We start from the raw sequence: 15,426 nt of genomic DNA, 5'->3' as shown, positions 1-15,426 counted from the left end.
TTTGTCTGTGAAGTTCATCAAGTGGCACGAATCTTGTTTAATTTATCCCCCTGCCTCAAACTACACACTCGCTCATTTCTCATTCCATTGGCTTCAACAACCTTCTAGAGCAGGGGGTTTCAACTTCTTTTGTCCAAGGGACCACCGTTAGAACCAAGAAGCAACTCGGAACCACTGCTTTGGCGGAATATGATTTTATTTTGCACCGAAGGAAAATAGACCTATACTGGCTATTTATTTGCATCTGTATGTCTATTTTGGGAATCTCAGCTACATTTGACACAATTCGGATGGGTAAATAATTCACAAAATTAGCTGGAAAATAAATAAAGTCTAAATTGACTTGAGGATTGAACACCCCACCCTCAAGGTTGAAATCTATCACTCAGGAACTTGTTCAAATATTCTACGCTTGGTGAAAACAACCCAAGAAGACGCCGAAAAAGTTAATTGATGCTGCCATCAATGGCGCTGCCAGGCCCTATTGGAAGCAAAATATAAATATAAAATGCCTTGCTCAATGACATTTTGACCCCAGTACCTACAAATTTGAAGACTACAACAGTAGGCAGTCAGGAATCATCGTTGGCTAGAAAAAAATTGATGGCTAGGGATCTGCTCATGGAAGGGGGTACTGATTTTCATGGGTTTATTTATTCTAATAGGGCTTCTGTTAGAATTAGTACCCCCTTGTAACTTTGCTTGGTGAGGGGGAACCTCATGGAAAGAGTCAGTTGATTGTGGACAAAATTAGCTGGAAAATAAATAACAAATCAATTTTATTTTTAAAAATGTTACAATTATTTTCTACATTCAATTTCGCGGTCCACCTGCAACAACGCCACGGACAGCAAGAGGGCCGCGAACCACTGGTTGACAATCCCTGTTCTAGCGCTAAAAGATTGAAAGGGAAGCTTTCAAAGATTCTTATTAACCCGACAAACCTGAGTGGAAGTGGTCAGAAGCTCATTACCAAATGGCTGGAGTCATAAACGGCCAAAACATGGCCAACCATGCAGAATCATTGCTACCCGTTCAACAGTAAATAATCTGGCAAATGATCAATGTGGATTATTTTTGATGTGACAATCCAATTTTTAAATGAAGTCTAAATGCAAAGTGAAAGTGTTACTGAGGTGACGTAGCCGTAGTTGCGTGTGCTCGCTGCAAACTCGCACGCATGTACGCATCTCTCTCCGCGTGTCCCCTCCCTCCTCCTCCTCCTCCTCCTCCTCCTCCTGTTCTCCTCATCTCCTCCACCCTGCTTGAAGCACAGCGGCACAACAGATGGTGCACTATACATTACTATAGCACATTTTTGTTCCAGAACAACTTTCATAATCCGCACCTGGCACACATTTAACATATAGAGCCATTCATTGCCGGGGAAGAACTCGACTTTTAACTCGAGACCGTTTCAAGACGGAATTTGGTGTTAAGGTAAGTTTGCTTCAAATGATCTTCTTTTATGTAGGAGAATGAACTTCTATCTCGCTTTGTGTTGTTGCATATTTTTTAAATTGAATCATTATTTTTTCTTTGACACCACAAGTTTGTTGCGGACGCACGCGACTGCGCTCTGCAAAGGATGTCATTCATCTTTGTCTTTTTTTTTTTTTTAGAAGAAGAAAGAGTTTTGATTAAAACACATGACTATAAGAGTATTTCATAGTTTTCAATGCGCACCTGGCATGCACCAGTTCCGTGCATCAGGCCGGATGCTGCAATTCAGATGCTGCAACCTGCATCTCTTTATGGCTTGAATAAGTTTGTCAAGTTTAACATAGAGAGGAGACGGTCCTATATTATTCATTTCCATATTGCGTCTCACGTGCCACTTAAGAAATCATACAGACACTGCCTTCTATATAAATAGAATTCATTCAACAGAACAAAATCACCCAAACCGAAGTTGACTGTACATTTTTTTAGGACAATGATATGTTCTGTTTATTTTAGCATCTCAGTCCACATTTTAAAAATGTACTTATACATGTACTTTTTAGGAAGTCATGCATTATGTTTTGTATGTGAGTTCATGCAGATTGTAGTAAAGCCGCTTTGCAGCAGATGAGACTTTTTACTATCGTGCCTGTGCCACACTGACACTAATCTGTCTGATTCGTTCATGTTCTCCGCAATAGCTTGGGGACATTGCATATTTGTACTCTTACTCCCTTACACTGTAACCATGGCCACCATCTGCATTGCCTTGTAGTCCAAAATCCAAGCCTTCCTGTTCTTTGCTGATAGTTTTGGTTCTCTAGCAATCCACATGCACATCCACTTGGAGTTTGAAGTCATTCATCCATGCAGTCACCAACGAGCCATACGTAAGGACTTGTTTGGCCCTAGAAGAGGTCCACAAGGTGGGTCATGGCAGCTGCTTCTGATGGAAATGCAGAAGATTATCAAATGGTCTGTAGCAATTTGTAGGAAATCAGATCCCCGGGGAGAGCTGCTTCAAGTGCTCTTGATTCTGTGCGCTGCCGTCTCATGGAAATGGGAGGGTCGCTTTGCAAATGAAGCGTCGGGCTTAAAAAAAAACAAAAAACTAGTGAAAGACCAGGGCTCGAGAGGAAAGTGCTTCTTCCAAAATAGATACATCACTCTGAGCAATACCTTCGGGATTGTGCATACAGGTACCTCTACCCTCTGACTTAGTTTCAAATACTTTGTGCATTTTCACTGTCCACACTGAATGCATTTCAACATTTGCGTACTGTACAGATTAAAAGTATAATGGCACCTTAGTGAGTCCTTGCTGCAAACTATTGACACGCTAAGGACGAAGGGAACTGGGCTGAATGTTTGCATGCAAATAAAGGGAAATAATACAGAATTTAAGATACAGTGTTGACACCTGGTGTGATAACATTTATTTATGAATCAAAAATGATCATCTTGCCCTTCAAGGATACCAAAAGAAATTTGGTAAAGAATCCTCAAATTTTAGGGAAGCTGGGATTCATTTTTTATTTTTTTTTTTACAGGTGCTTGAGCATCTTTATCTTCCTTTGAAAATTGGAATGTTGAATCATTCTCTCAATCAAGAGCCACTTACTTGAATGACACTTTTACGACTCTCTCTTCTTGACAAAGAAGTAGTACTCCAAATCGCAAACGGAAACTAATTAATCAAGTGGATCTCAATCGGTTGAAGTATCAATTATTTAAGGTTCGAGCTGTCCGGCAAAAGGGGATTGTCTGCCTGCAAGTTTTCTCCATAGTGGAAGAAATAGAATGCTTGAAGGGGAATTCTAAATGGAAACGGATGAATATTTCACCTTGGCATTGATTCATGGCCAGACTCTTAATGAAAATAGATGTGCGCTTACACTTCACTTGATCTTGCCCCACAAGTGAGGGACATGCTGGGCTCTTCATTGCTGACATTCCAGCCAGAGCTTTTTTTCACTCAACTTTGATTTAGCATGGTCCACATTGCGGCTCACGATGATTTGCTCTATCACAGGATGTAATGGTTTCCATTCAATGTGCGTAATGCAAAGCACAACTGTCTTAAATGAAACAACTGCATGTTAACGGTAAACATCATTAGTTAATTTAATATTGCCTACCCCCGCTGGTTAGAACGAATTGTTATCCCTCCACCCACAGAAGGATCCACACAGCCGCCAGTGCACTTTCAATCGCTTGCTGGAACAAAGGTAGCAAAATAAACACCAGCACATGTTGTAATGTTCTTTGCGGCGGTTGGCACGGTTGAATGACACGGCAAATCCACTTTTATTAAAGTTGCATGACACGCTCCAGTGTGCTTTCTGTCCACCTTTGAACCAGAACTTAATGAAGCACAGGTGACATTCTGAAAATATGATTTGCTCATTTGATTTTCATCAGTAGCAAGTCAGTCATATTTATTTATTTATTTATTTATTTATTTGTTTATGACCAATTTCTCAATTTATTTATAGATTTATTTATCAGAGGAAGCCTCTTCATTGTGTACTTTTCCTCCAATATTGTACCAGTAGTCTACAACTCAGTTCATTAGACAAGGTACAGCTGGTAGTGACTATCCTTTATGATACTTTCTGGAATAGGTTTTATTTATAACTGAGGAGTGATCCTCGTGGTTTTATCTTTCATTGCACTTTCAAGACAGACAACAACAGGGGAAAAATACGTGCGCCCTACATAGTATGTGCCATATGAAACATTCCCCCACCCCCAAAGCAGAAAGAGTACAGCAGTGCCGTGGCACACTCGAAGACTTTGTAACCAAGGCAACCAACAACAGTCACAGAGAATGGTCAGATTAGCGACTGAGGTGTGGGGAGGAACCCATTCCAATTTTACATAAAGCTACCTGAAAATAGTCAAGTTGTTTTTCACAACAACCATGAAAACAGAAATACACTTGACCGATATTAATGGCATACTTTTTCAATCAATCGGATAAATATGCCAAACTTTCGGTTCAAACTCCATTTTAGTGGGGAACAGGTGAAAAAATTGTATCAGGAAAGAACTTGGTGGTGATGGTTGTGTCACGCCCGTGCCAGAGCACGCTCGGCCTGCACTTCCCTCGGCCACACCCCTTTGGTTACCGTAATGTCTGTCACCTGCTTCTTCTTGTTACCCTGTGTATTTAAGCCCTGCTTGTCGGTGTCTACTGTTGTGTCCATTCCTGTCCGTGTCCAGTGTTCCTGTCGTCTGGTTTTCCCTCGGTCTGTCTGGAGGCTCACGGTCAGAATTTTAACCTTGTTCATTCAAGTGGACTTCATGTCGGTCGGTCGGTCAGTCAGTCGGTCTGTCTGTTTGCTGGCCGTGAGTCTCTATCCCGTCTGTCTCTTCGTTTCCCCACGTGACTCCCTTCCAACTACCTTTTTCCTCAATAAATTCTCTGCTCCACTCATTCCTGCCAGGTTGCTCCATTAGCGACAGCAACTCCCGGCACAGTCGTGCATGTCACCATCTAGCACCATACTGACCTCCTGTCACAGTATGAAGCTGGCATGACGCCGCTCCGCCCGGCTTGTTCTGGCAGCACGTTGGGCGCTCTCCTCGCCGAGCGCCGCCACACATCACAAGACAGCAAAACAGATTAAGTGCATCCACATGAGGCAGGAAAAGTATATTTAGGTACAGACTGCTACTATTGACTGGAGAAAGGCCTCCGCGATTACATTTCTTCATTTACGTGGGTGTAAAAGAAGCTCGAGTCTAGCTTTGTGAAAGATGGAATTTTTTTTATTTTGGTAGTGTGGCAAGTCTGCTCTTCGAGCCCCATTAGTTGAGATGAGAAAGGCCAAGCATGCATCAGAGGATCAACCCCCGTGGGCTTTTAGTGTTACGTGTCCACTTTTGCTGCAGCCACTTGTTTGCTTCAGATGAGTCAGTTCGTTAAAATTGGCTCCATCCTTCCTGCCTGCCCGCAGAGTTGCATTTCATTTCAGCCAATGTTGTCACAGAACACAACGAGTTGGACTGGAAATGAAAACACAATTTGAATATACTGTTTGATATACATCACCCTGAACCCAAGAGTTTCTCGATGTTTTGCAGGAGCAGTAAATGTGGTTACTAACTGATCGCACATGAAGGATCCATGTATTTGTTAGGGTTCTTCAAGGCCATATGCAGAACCACTTAGTAAACTCTATTAGGCCTCACAGTAGGACATGCGCTCGCCCTCGTTGGTTGAGTGGTCAGCAGCAGGCAAAGTTGTTTTTTCTTCAAGAATATGTGGTCTCCTGTGGCAAAAATGCTAATTCACCAGTGTTACCATGGCGACCGGCCTGATATCTGGCAATTCTATTACACGTAAGCATTTAGGTCAAATGCTTTTATGACTCGGTTGGTTTGAAAGGTGGCCGAGAATTGTTTACCTGCCCACAAACTGGTTATTGGACAAGAACCATAAATTCCACATGAGCTGGCAGTGGTTTCTCTCAAGAAGACTCTTGTCAAGTAAAGAAGCTGCTCAAGTATTATTGGTGAAGGACAGCAACCTTGTGTTGTTAATTTTAAAACAAGCGCTACAAAAAAGAAACTTTGGGGTTAAAGGAAATGAAATTCTGGACAGTAAACCACATTAAAAATGTAAATGAAGAAAATATATTATATATAATATAATATATGCCTCTGGCAAACCAATGCTAGCAAGATACGCAGAGTCAGCTTCTTGAATTGGGTTAATAATTGATGAGACAAAACTGCAGAATTTCTTATTCAGGATGGATTTGTATAATCTAGACAAAAATAAATATGTTGATTGACCGAGAGGAGCGGTACAGATTTTACATCCATTTTTACAGCAAAACTGACATGCGAGCGGGAAATCAATAGCTTTGCAAGTGTGAAGTTTCTCGAAGCAGAAACAAGCATGTTTCTGTTTGTTGCTTTTATTGCAAGCAAACGCCAAGGTGCTATTCGCTTTGCAATAACATGAATATGATTTAAATGCTTCGGCTTCTAATGAGAATTCCCTGCCCCAAAGCAAGACGATAATCTTCAGGTAGATGGCGGGTACAAAGAAAAGCGCCAGCGGGCTGGTTGATGCATAAAAGTGCAACTTGCATGTTTTTACCATCACGTCGTCTTGCTCTTTTTGAGAACAAGCAGTAATTTGGCCATTAGCCGCTGAGTGAGGGAGGTGAGGCTTTCTTTTCACAAGCTATTACTCAATGGGACTTAAATACGTACTGTAGGTGTGACAGCACAGCAGGTAACAAATGAATAAGATCCTAAAACGAAATTGCATTCCACATTCTCCATATAACAAACAGATGAGAAATTGAAAAAGATTCTCGAGAATTGTGAATCTGAGATTTGAGCTAAGTTGACGTGGGATTCGAGAACGGCTGAAAGGAGAAGCTTGATAATTATTACTATGCTTGCCACAGCTGCCATGTCTGTGCTATCTGTACACTGTAAAAGCAAGCGCTCCGGGATATAAAGATTCCGAATCCAAGTAAAACATGAACCGCAGGGCCTCGTGAAACGCAGCAGACAAGGAGACCGTTATTAATAATTCAATTAATTGTGTATGCGTGGCTACTCTTAAACCACACTATCTTTATTTGGATCCAAGCAGCCTGCTTATTTATTTCACTTTCAATCTCTTCAGTGACTTTCTATGTTGAAAAACGGATCTTTTCTCCTCGTTATATACTTTTCATCACTATATTGTCGTCTGTTTCTTCTCGTCAGTACGGCTCTAATTGGTGCGGAGAAGGGACACAAACTTTAACATGAACATTCTTCTTTGTCAAACAAAATAAAATGAGGCAATACAATGATCATGTAGGACGTTGCTTCTTAATGTCCAGTTCAACTTTGAGCATTAGGAAACTCAGCATTGTTCAAATGTGTTGTTTGGTCACAGAGTGCTCCAAAAAAAAAAAAGATTGCCAAAAGCCCGGCGAATCACTCAGTAGGTTTGAGCACGAGTTGCTGACCAGTTAATAACATAGACGTGCATGAGAACAAGGGTCAGCACAAAGTCATTTAAAAAAAAAAAAAAATTGCTCTCTGAACTCCTGTTTTCTTTTGTGTTCCTTGCTTGATGCGAGTGGGCGACCTTTGCTGGCTCTGCATCTCTTCATGTCACTTTCACTTTACCATCCATGGGATAAACCTTTTGGCTCAGCAAAGTTGTCCTCGGAAAGAGCAAAAGAGCATTTTGTAAAGTTTCTGTGCACGGAAAACAAAGAAGGTCTACGATACGGCTAAGTTAGTCCAGAGAACAAGCAGCAGGTCAGATCATGTAATTTTACGATCAATTACAAATGCTTAAAAGGGATGGATTTGTACCTCAGCAGTTAGTTTGTGTGTCTGGGTCAAACCTGATTGCATGGCCAACCGCGGCATGTCTAGGCAATCAGTCAACATATTTCAGTGATTAGGCAGATTGCATTTCCTGCTGCTGCCAGCATAAGGAACTACATCCTCGGGAAATTGTCTATCATTATTCAAATGTGAGTGATTATCAAAAAAACTTGCTTCAACATCAGCAAGTTTTGGCAAATATGCATTTCATGTTTATTTTTCAAATCCATCCCACCCTCCCGCCTGTGCGCTGTCTTTCTGGCTCAGCAACTTACGGAAGTGCTGACGACTCAGAGCGGCTGCTGATTTACTGAAGTGGAGTTAAACAATGCTGAGCCTCAGCATTTACCAGCCACATTTTATACGAACCTTCCGCCGTGACTAAGATGAAAAGCCGTTCTTGTCTTCTATGTGTACGAAGACAGCGCTAAGAAAACATTTGAACCGCAAAAGGTCATTGTAAATTTTCCCAAAGCAATACTGACACTTTACCTTTCTCCCCAATACAAAAGTGGCGAATGGTGACTTTTTGGTTGGAAAAATATTATTTATACACAATATGAGATCAAATCATAAGATAGGAAATGACTCCTATGATATAGATGGAAAAATGAACTTCCTATTCACCTGTTTGTCTGTTTCTCCCCACAGGTCCGGAGTGGCTATGCCATTTGGCTGTTTAACGATTGGCGAAAAGAAGGATTACCACAGTCCTTCAGAAGTGACCGACAAGTATGACATGGGTCAAATTGTTAAATCGTGAGTATTGCAAATATCGCCAAACTTCTTCCCTGTTTAATGTCTAAATATAAAGTGGAAGCTCTGAGCGTTGAATGTTTCTGTTTGGATTTTGTTTCCCCGTAGTTTATAATCCCAATGTACTGTAAATAATCTGTTTCAAGGTTTTACATTTTATCTGCAATAGTTTGGCTCATTGCTTGAAACACGCTGAACTAGTCGTGTTTGCTAAAAAAAATAAAATAAAATAGGACAGCATTGAAGTTATGTGACATTCAACTTTGGAGGCTGTTCATGTTTCCAGGGAGGAGTTTTGTGAGGTATTCCGGGCCAAGGACAAAAACACAATGAGAATGTACACATGCAAAAAGTTCCTGAAAAAGGATGGAAGGAAGGTGCGCAAAACTGCCAAAAATGAAATCCTCATTTTAAAGATGTAAGTTCCTTTGTTTGAAACTAAGAATGGTTTTGTTAGGGTCTCTGCTCACATTTGATGATTTAAAACTCCCTCGGACTCATAGGGACTCAAAGACCCTAACCTTTTTGCCATCATAAAAATACTCAACTCAGAAAACTTTGTACTGCTACAAAAAAAAAAAAATATATATATATATATATATATATATATATATATATATATATATATATATATATATATATATATATATATATATATATATATATATATATACTGCAGCTAGTGGAAGTTAAAACAACATTGCAATGTGATTCATTTAAGGACAAGGGTAAAAACGACCTTTGAAACTATCTGCACCGAACATTCAGTTGCCAGCGAGGAAAATCTACAACGTTGATGTTGTTGAGTTTGTAGCATTAATAACTTGAATGTCCGTATGTAGATACCATCACCATAACGATGTAGCATTCAGCTCCTGTGCCAACCTCTGCACTCAACTTACCCTCACTTACATTTATTTACAGTTGAAGCGTCAGCAAGAAAGACGTAAGCAGTTTATTATTGTCAACGGCAGCGAATAATTGCTGCGGAATGCAATTAATGAGCAGAAGAGGCTTCCGTTTTAAGTCCTAATGTAATATAGTTAATCAGTAGGGGAATCACACTTTGGCTCTTGATGAGCTTCCCTTTTTAATGCTGCGGATAGTAACACATGCTTACTTGCTAATCAACATAATTTCAATTCATCAAGTTTCTCTCAACGGCCTCAAAAGATGAGAATGACAAGATACTCATTTTCCAAATGGATGATGTAACAGGTTTGATTTGTTTTTTTCATCAAATTTGACTGTTTGTAAACAAATAGAGGAAAGCTGAAAACATCCAATAAAGTTTCTCATCGTGACTGTTGGTCTCCTCAGGGTGAAGCATCCCAATATTCTCCAGTTGGTGGATGTCTTTGAGACTAAAAAGGAATACTTCATCTTTCTTGAACTGTGAGTTTGAAGAAGGACTGTTTGTATCTTTGTCATTATTCCGGCCTGCCATGTGGATCGTACACATAAGTAACAACTTCATTTGGGTGATGTCCAGCTTTTCAAGTTTTTTTTTTCCATGACAGAATTGTATCCATGAATTTAAACCTTCTGTAGAGATGTGACACATCATTTTCTCTCTCAGTGCAACAGGAAGGGAAGTGTTTGACTGGATCTTGGACCAAGGCTATTACTCAGAGCGCGATACCAGCAATGTGGTGCGCCAGGTCCTGGAAGCTGTCGCTTACCTCCACTCCCTGCAAATTGTTCACAGAAATCTAAAGGTGACATGTGACTCTCTGTCTGAGCTTTTATATTCCACTTTTTCCATCTCTATTGACTTCTACATTCAACATGATTGTGACATTTCCAATGGGCACAGTTGGAGAATTTGGTTTACTACAACCGCCTGAAGCATTCTAAAATAGTCATCAGTGATTTTCATCTTGCCAAGTTGGAGAATGGATTAATCAAAGACCCCTGTGGGACACCTGAATATTTGGGTGAGATTTTGAAGCATATAAAAACATGAATGAAACAGTAGAAATTGTACTCCATAATTGATCCGATTTCTTTGTTCCTGTGCAGCTCCAGAGGTGGTTGGCAGACAGCGATATGGTCGACCTGTGGACTGTTGGGCAACAGGTGTCATCATGTACATTCTGTGAGTTATCATGTCAATTACTTGTGAGAGACAATTTGGGTGATCATTTATTGCATTCTGCATTAGAGTGACTCATACTAAACCAAAATATTTTTTAAAATACATACCTGTATTGAATTACAAAGTTAGGTCACGCATGCTCAATTTGAACAGGCTAATGTTTCTTTGCTTTTTGCAATTTCTTATCTTTTTGCAAGCGTAGACTATCAGGCAACCCTCCTTTCTATGATGAGAGTGATGAAGATGATTATGAAAATCATGACAAGAACTTGTTCCGAAAGATCCTCGCAGGCGATTATGAGTTTGACTCTCCATACTGGGATGAGATCTCAGATTCAGGTATTTTTATATCATTATATTTTCTATTGGCATTCTTTTGATGTAAAAGTGAAATATTCCAACATAAAATGTGACATCCATCAAAAGCCTTTTTTTTTTTTAAAGTTTCCATTCGTTTCCTTGTGACAGCAAAGACTCTGGTTTCACGTCTGATGGAGGTGGATCAAGAGCAAAGATTGACAGCCCAGGAGGCTATCAACCATGAATGGTAGCCGCTGTAGAACTTTCTTTTGTAAACACGAGCAGAGAAATTGAATACCAACAGACGATTGATTTCTGTGTTCTCTGTCCCCGTTTTTATAAAACAGGATCTCCGGCGGCGCAGCGTCAGATAAAAACATCAAGGAAAACGTATGCGCGCAAATTGAGAAGAACTTTGCTCGAGCCAAATGGAAGGTGAGCCATCTTCTTCCAGATGGTTGATTTTTCCAAACGTGACGAGCATATTGATATTGACAGAAAGCTGTGCGGGTCACCACCATCATGAAGAGACTGAGGGCAACCGAGCAAAGTAACAGCAAGGCCTCCAGTCCGGCCGCCAGCGCCGCAGAGGACCCGGCATCTGCCGAGGCTGACGCAGACCCGTCCGCACCTTCACCAGCTGCTGCCGCACCAGTCCAAACCATCACCGAGATAAACCTGCCGGTCCCTGAGCCTGTCGATGGGGCGGAGCTCCCGCCACAGGCAGCAGAGCCCACGTCTGGCTGCAATGGAGATACCGTGGCTCGGCTCCACGGTGGCAATGACGCGGAGGATGAACAAGGCTAGGTCACCCCCCCACCCAACTTGCTCGTACCGCTGTGACCTCTACAGACCCGTCAACCCCTGCACACTGTACATTAGCTGCTAGCATGGTGACGCTTCTTTTTCACTTGCAGCATTATTCTCTTTTGGAGGCTGTGTGCTACCTTTCCTGAGTGCTCTGCATTGCGTTGGCATTCTCTTGAAACAAATTGCATCGTCTTTTACCAGCCCCGAGTGTAGAACAGCGTCTATGAAATATTTCCTTGAGTTTTAGAGGGATGAGCAGATTTGCTGTCAAGCTGTGGCTTAACAAAGACTTTTTTTTTCTGTTATGTCTCTGTGCTAAGTAGAAGAAGAATTTAACAAGTTGCTTCTCTTTTTTTTAAAAGCTGACTTGGGAAATGTCTCTCTGCCAGTACTTGCTCTTAAAATCAGAGAAAGGTTTCGACTTTAAAACTGTGTTGTGCTTATCATATCTACCATACCTTTCACAAAGCTGACACGGCCAAGTGTTTGACCCTGGCGTGATCTCCCGCATAAGCACAGAACAACAAAACAGTTTGGTCCTTTGCTTACTCCGTGCTCAGGAAAGAACCTCATAGTTGTAGGTCCAAATATTTTGTACATAGACAACTTTGTAGAAGTAGCTAAAAGAGCATGCCTTCTCACTTTTTGCTGTTCATGTTGCATTTAAAGTCATAGAAAAAGTTTACACACTCCTGCTCAAGCAAATGCTAGCTTTTTGTGTTGTGTAAAATACAAGACCAAGATAAACACTTTTTCCCACCATTGTTATGACCTATAAAAAATATATATTTGAGAGGGGAAGTAAAAATAACTCAAATAATGTGGTTGCAATAGTGGGTGTGCACACTTGTGCAACCACTTTATTTCAGTTATTTTCTCTTTGATAGATTTTTCCCAATTGCGTCGTACACCTTATAGGTTACATTCATGGTGAAAAAAGTTTTAAAGACTGAAATGATTTCTTTTGGTCACAAAAACCTTGTTTCTGAACAGGGGTGTGTAGACTTTTTATACATTCACTGTACACAGCCACATGGTGGTTCCAACTTTACACTGACATCTAGCGTGTTTAAACTGTCGTAAGATTGTCCTTGCCACTCATGTTTGTTTCGTCCTCATCTCACGGCAGCTCGATATGTTTTAAAATCAACGTGTAGCTTTTCTTCGCTAAAAACATCGCAATAGACTTGCTGCCATCCAATATGATGATATTTCATGTTTAGTACAATGTGAGGCCATATATCGTATTTCCTCCTGTGCCGCATTAACTCACGTCATATGTCTTTCACGGCAAGCGAGTTCACATCACGTTTTGAATAAACACTCATTTTAAAAAGGTCATATATTGAGCTGACTTCTTTAGATCTACTTGATGATGTCCATCCAGTAGTATCAATATCTCCCCATTCTTGAGCATGAATTATGAGCCACAGAAGGAGTTGGAAAAAAACAAAACTGAGCAATACTTGACAGGCTGCAGAAACTGTGATTCTCGCTGTCCTTTGGATTGTCCGCGTTAATGTTGTCGTTGGAAATGTGTGGTCCCTGCCAAGCAGCCATTTGGCCACCAAGTCAATGGGAGACGGACCGTTTGTGTTTGTGCGTGCGCGGACAGGCGTTGTTGGGCCACTTGATGTCCTGAGCTAACAGTCCATTTGAAAACAAACAGACTGTGCACATTTTGTCATCACTAAAAATATTGTCCATAGCGTAGAGGTGATGAAGAAATATGTATTTTCGATAAAAAATGACTATCTAAAGATTTATTTGTTGCTGCAGTTTAACATCTGTTTGTGGTTAAGATAATTCCATTATTATTTCTTATGGTGTTTTTGATATGATGTTAATTCAGAATTTCAGAGATGTTTGTATGATTAGATGATGTAATGTAGTCCATCCTGTTTTTTTTTTTTTTTTTTTAGATGACAGAAAGAGTCAGTACTGTTTGAACACTGTGTGTCCCCATAACACTTCTCACTGTAGTGTTCCGTGTCTGCCACAGTATTTTGCGGTTGTGATGTTTGCCAGGACGAGTCGTCCTAATTTGCATTTGTGGGCTCTGTAATGTTCTACCTGATTGGGTTGGTGGTAATAAAATTTAATTCATTGTATCTCTGATCAATTTTTGTCTTCTTGCTGAGAAGTCTCTTTCAGTGGCATTCTCCTAGCGCTATCCATAAATGAATCATCTTTTTGCGACTTTCATATGCAGATGGGTCCCTCTAGTGTCAGCTCTGTTTCTCATTCTCTAAACCTTTTTTGCGCCACAGACCGGTTCCGTGTCAAGCAAGTTCTAACAGAGGACAGTACGCATGGAGTTACTTAGTGCCTACTCAAAGAAAGAATAGTGTAGTGATGAGTGCTCTGGACTCTCACCCCAATATTTTATCATGGAAAAATTTGCAACACAGGGTTAGGGCTAGAGTTGTGGTTGGGGTTAGTTTTAGTGCTGGAGTTAGGGATAGGGTTACGGTTAGAGCTAGGGTTAGGGTTGGGTTAGGGCCAGGGTTAGTGTTAGGGCTGGGGTTAGGGTCAGGGTTAGGGTTAGATCTAGGGTTAGGATTAGGGTTAGTGCTAGGGTTTGTGTTGGGAAAAATGTTATACATTATCATTAGATTCCATGGGTTTAATGCAAGATGTCCGCTGTATGGCAGTTTGACCTTGTGTCCAGGGAGTTTCCAACCGTTATAGAATGTTAAGAAGAAAATGATGTTTTTCATGGGACAGGATGCATATGGCTGGAGCCATGAGTCGTTAAGCAAGAACATCCTGGGTTTGAACAATGACATCATTGAGAGGTCTATAATTTGATCATTTTTGGTTTTCTGCAACCATGAGCTGAACTGACTGCTGTGACCAATGAGAAGCTATACATTTGTGTAAACTCCACCCATTGTATTTACTCAATAAAAAGTGGCCAGCCTGTAGAAGGGCACGGTTTTTGAGCAACACTTGCTGTTGTTTGATCACCGTCCTTTTGCAAAAGCTTTGTGGCCATTGAAGACAACTTTGCTTCAGTGAAATTCTTTGTGAATGTTGAAGACCCAACAGTTTGGGTTAAGGCTAGGGTTAGGTTCAACAAATCGTCACCCCCCCAAACACACAGTGATCATTTATATATATATATATATATATATATATATATATATATATATATATATATATATATATATATATATATATATATATATATATATATATATATATAAAAATCAAATAATCAAAAATCATGGTCAAAGCTTCACGGAAAGTGAAAAGTGTCACACCCGCCCTCACCCCCACTTTCCGATTGGCTGTTCGATCTGTGACGTCACTCGGACACTCCATTAGGTACGCTGCCATTTTCAGGTGTACCTAATCACAGGCCACTTCATTAGGGAAAAATCATGGTCAAAACTTAAATGAAAGTGAAAAGTGCCACACCCGCCCTCACCCCCACTTTCTGATTGGCTGTTGGATCTGTGACGTCACTCAGACACACGTGTACCTAATTACTTCATTAGGGAAAAAAATTTAAGTGAAAGTGAAAAGTGCCACACCCGCCCTCACCCCCACTTTCTGATTGGCTGTTTGATCTGTGACGTCACTCGGACATTCATTAGGTACGCCGCCAATTTCAGGTGTACCTAATCGCAGGCCACTTCATTAGGGAAAAATCATGGTCA

The 15,426-nt window shown here is 40.7% G+C and overlaps 1 protein-coding gene across 2 annotated transcripts; it reads left to right on the top strand.

Annotated features, from left to right (window-relative positions):
* The first annotated feature begins 4,598 nt into the window (after positions 1 to 4,598).
* On the top strand, positions 4,599 to 13,844 carry camkvb (CaM kinase-like vesicle-associated b). 2 transcript variants are annotated; one of them, XM_085923738.1, is made up of 11 exons: positions 4,599 to 4,713; positions 8,449 to 8,556; positions 8,840 to 8,971; positions 9,874 to 9,948; positions 10,133 to 10,271; positions 10,370 to 10,490; positions 10,576 to 10,651; positions 10,854 to 10,990; positions 11,120 to 11,198; positions 11,299 to 11,386; positions 11,450 to 13,844. In XM_085923738.1, the coding sequence occupies exons 2-11, from the start codon at positions 8,462 to 8,464 to the stop codon at positions 11,756 to 11,758; spliced, it is 1,251 nt and encodes a 416-aa protein (XP_085779864.1). In that variant the 5' UTR covers positions 4,599 to 4,713; positions 8,449 to 8,461; the 3' UTR covers positions 11,759 to 13,844. The 2 variants fall into 2 exon arrangements, with proteins under 2 accessions (XP_085779864.1, XP_085779863.1); XM_085923737.1 differs by having other exon boundaries at positions 11,096 to 11,198.
* The last annotated feature ends 1,582 nt before the right edge of the window (positions 13,845 to 15,426 follow it).

Source organism: Syngnathus leptorhynchus, chromosome 11, assembly GCF_054491065.1.
Source record: "Syngnathus leptorhynchus isolate UIUO chromosome 11, UIUO_Slep, whole genome shotgun sequence".
NCBI classification, from domain to species: domain Eukaryota; kingdom Metazoa; phylum Chordata; class Actinopteri; order Syngnathiformes; family Syngnathidae; genus Syngnathus; species Syngnathus leptorhynchus.
The sequence above is the reverse complement of the archived record's forward strand: the minus strand, read 5'-3'. Positions and strand labels throughout refer to the sequence as shown.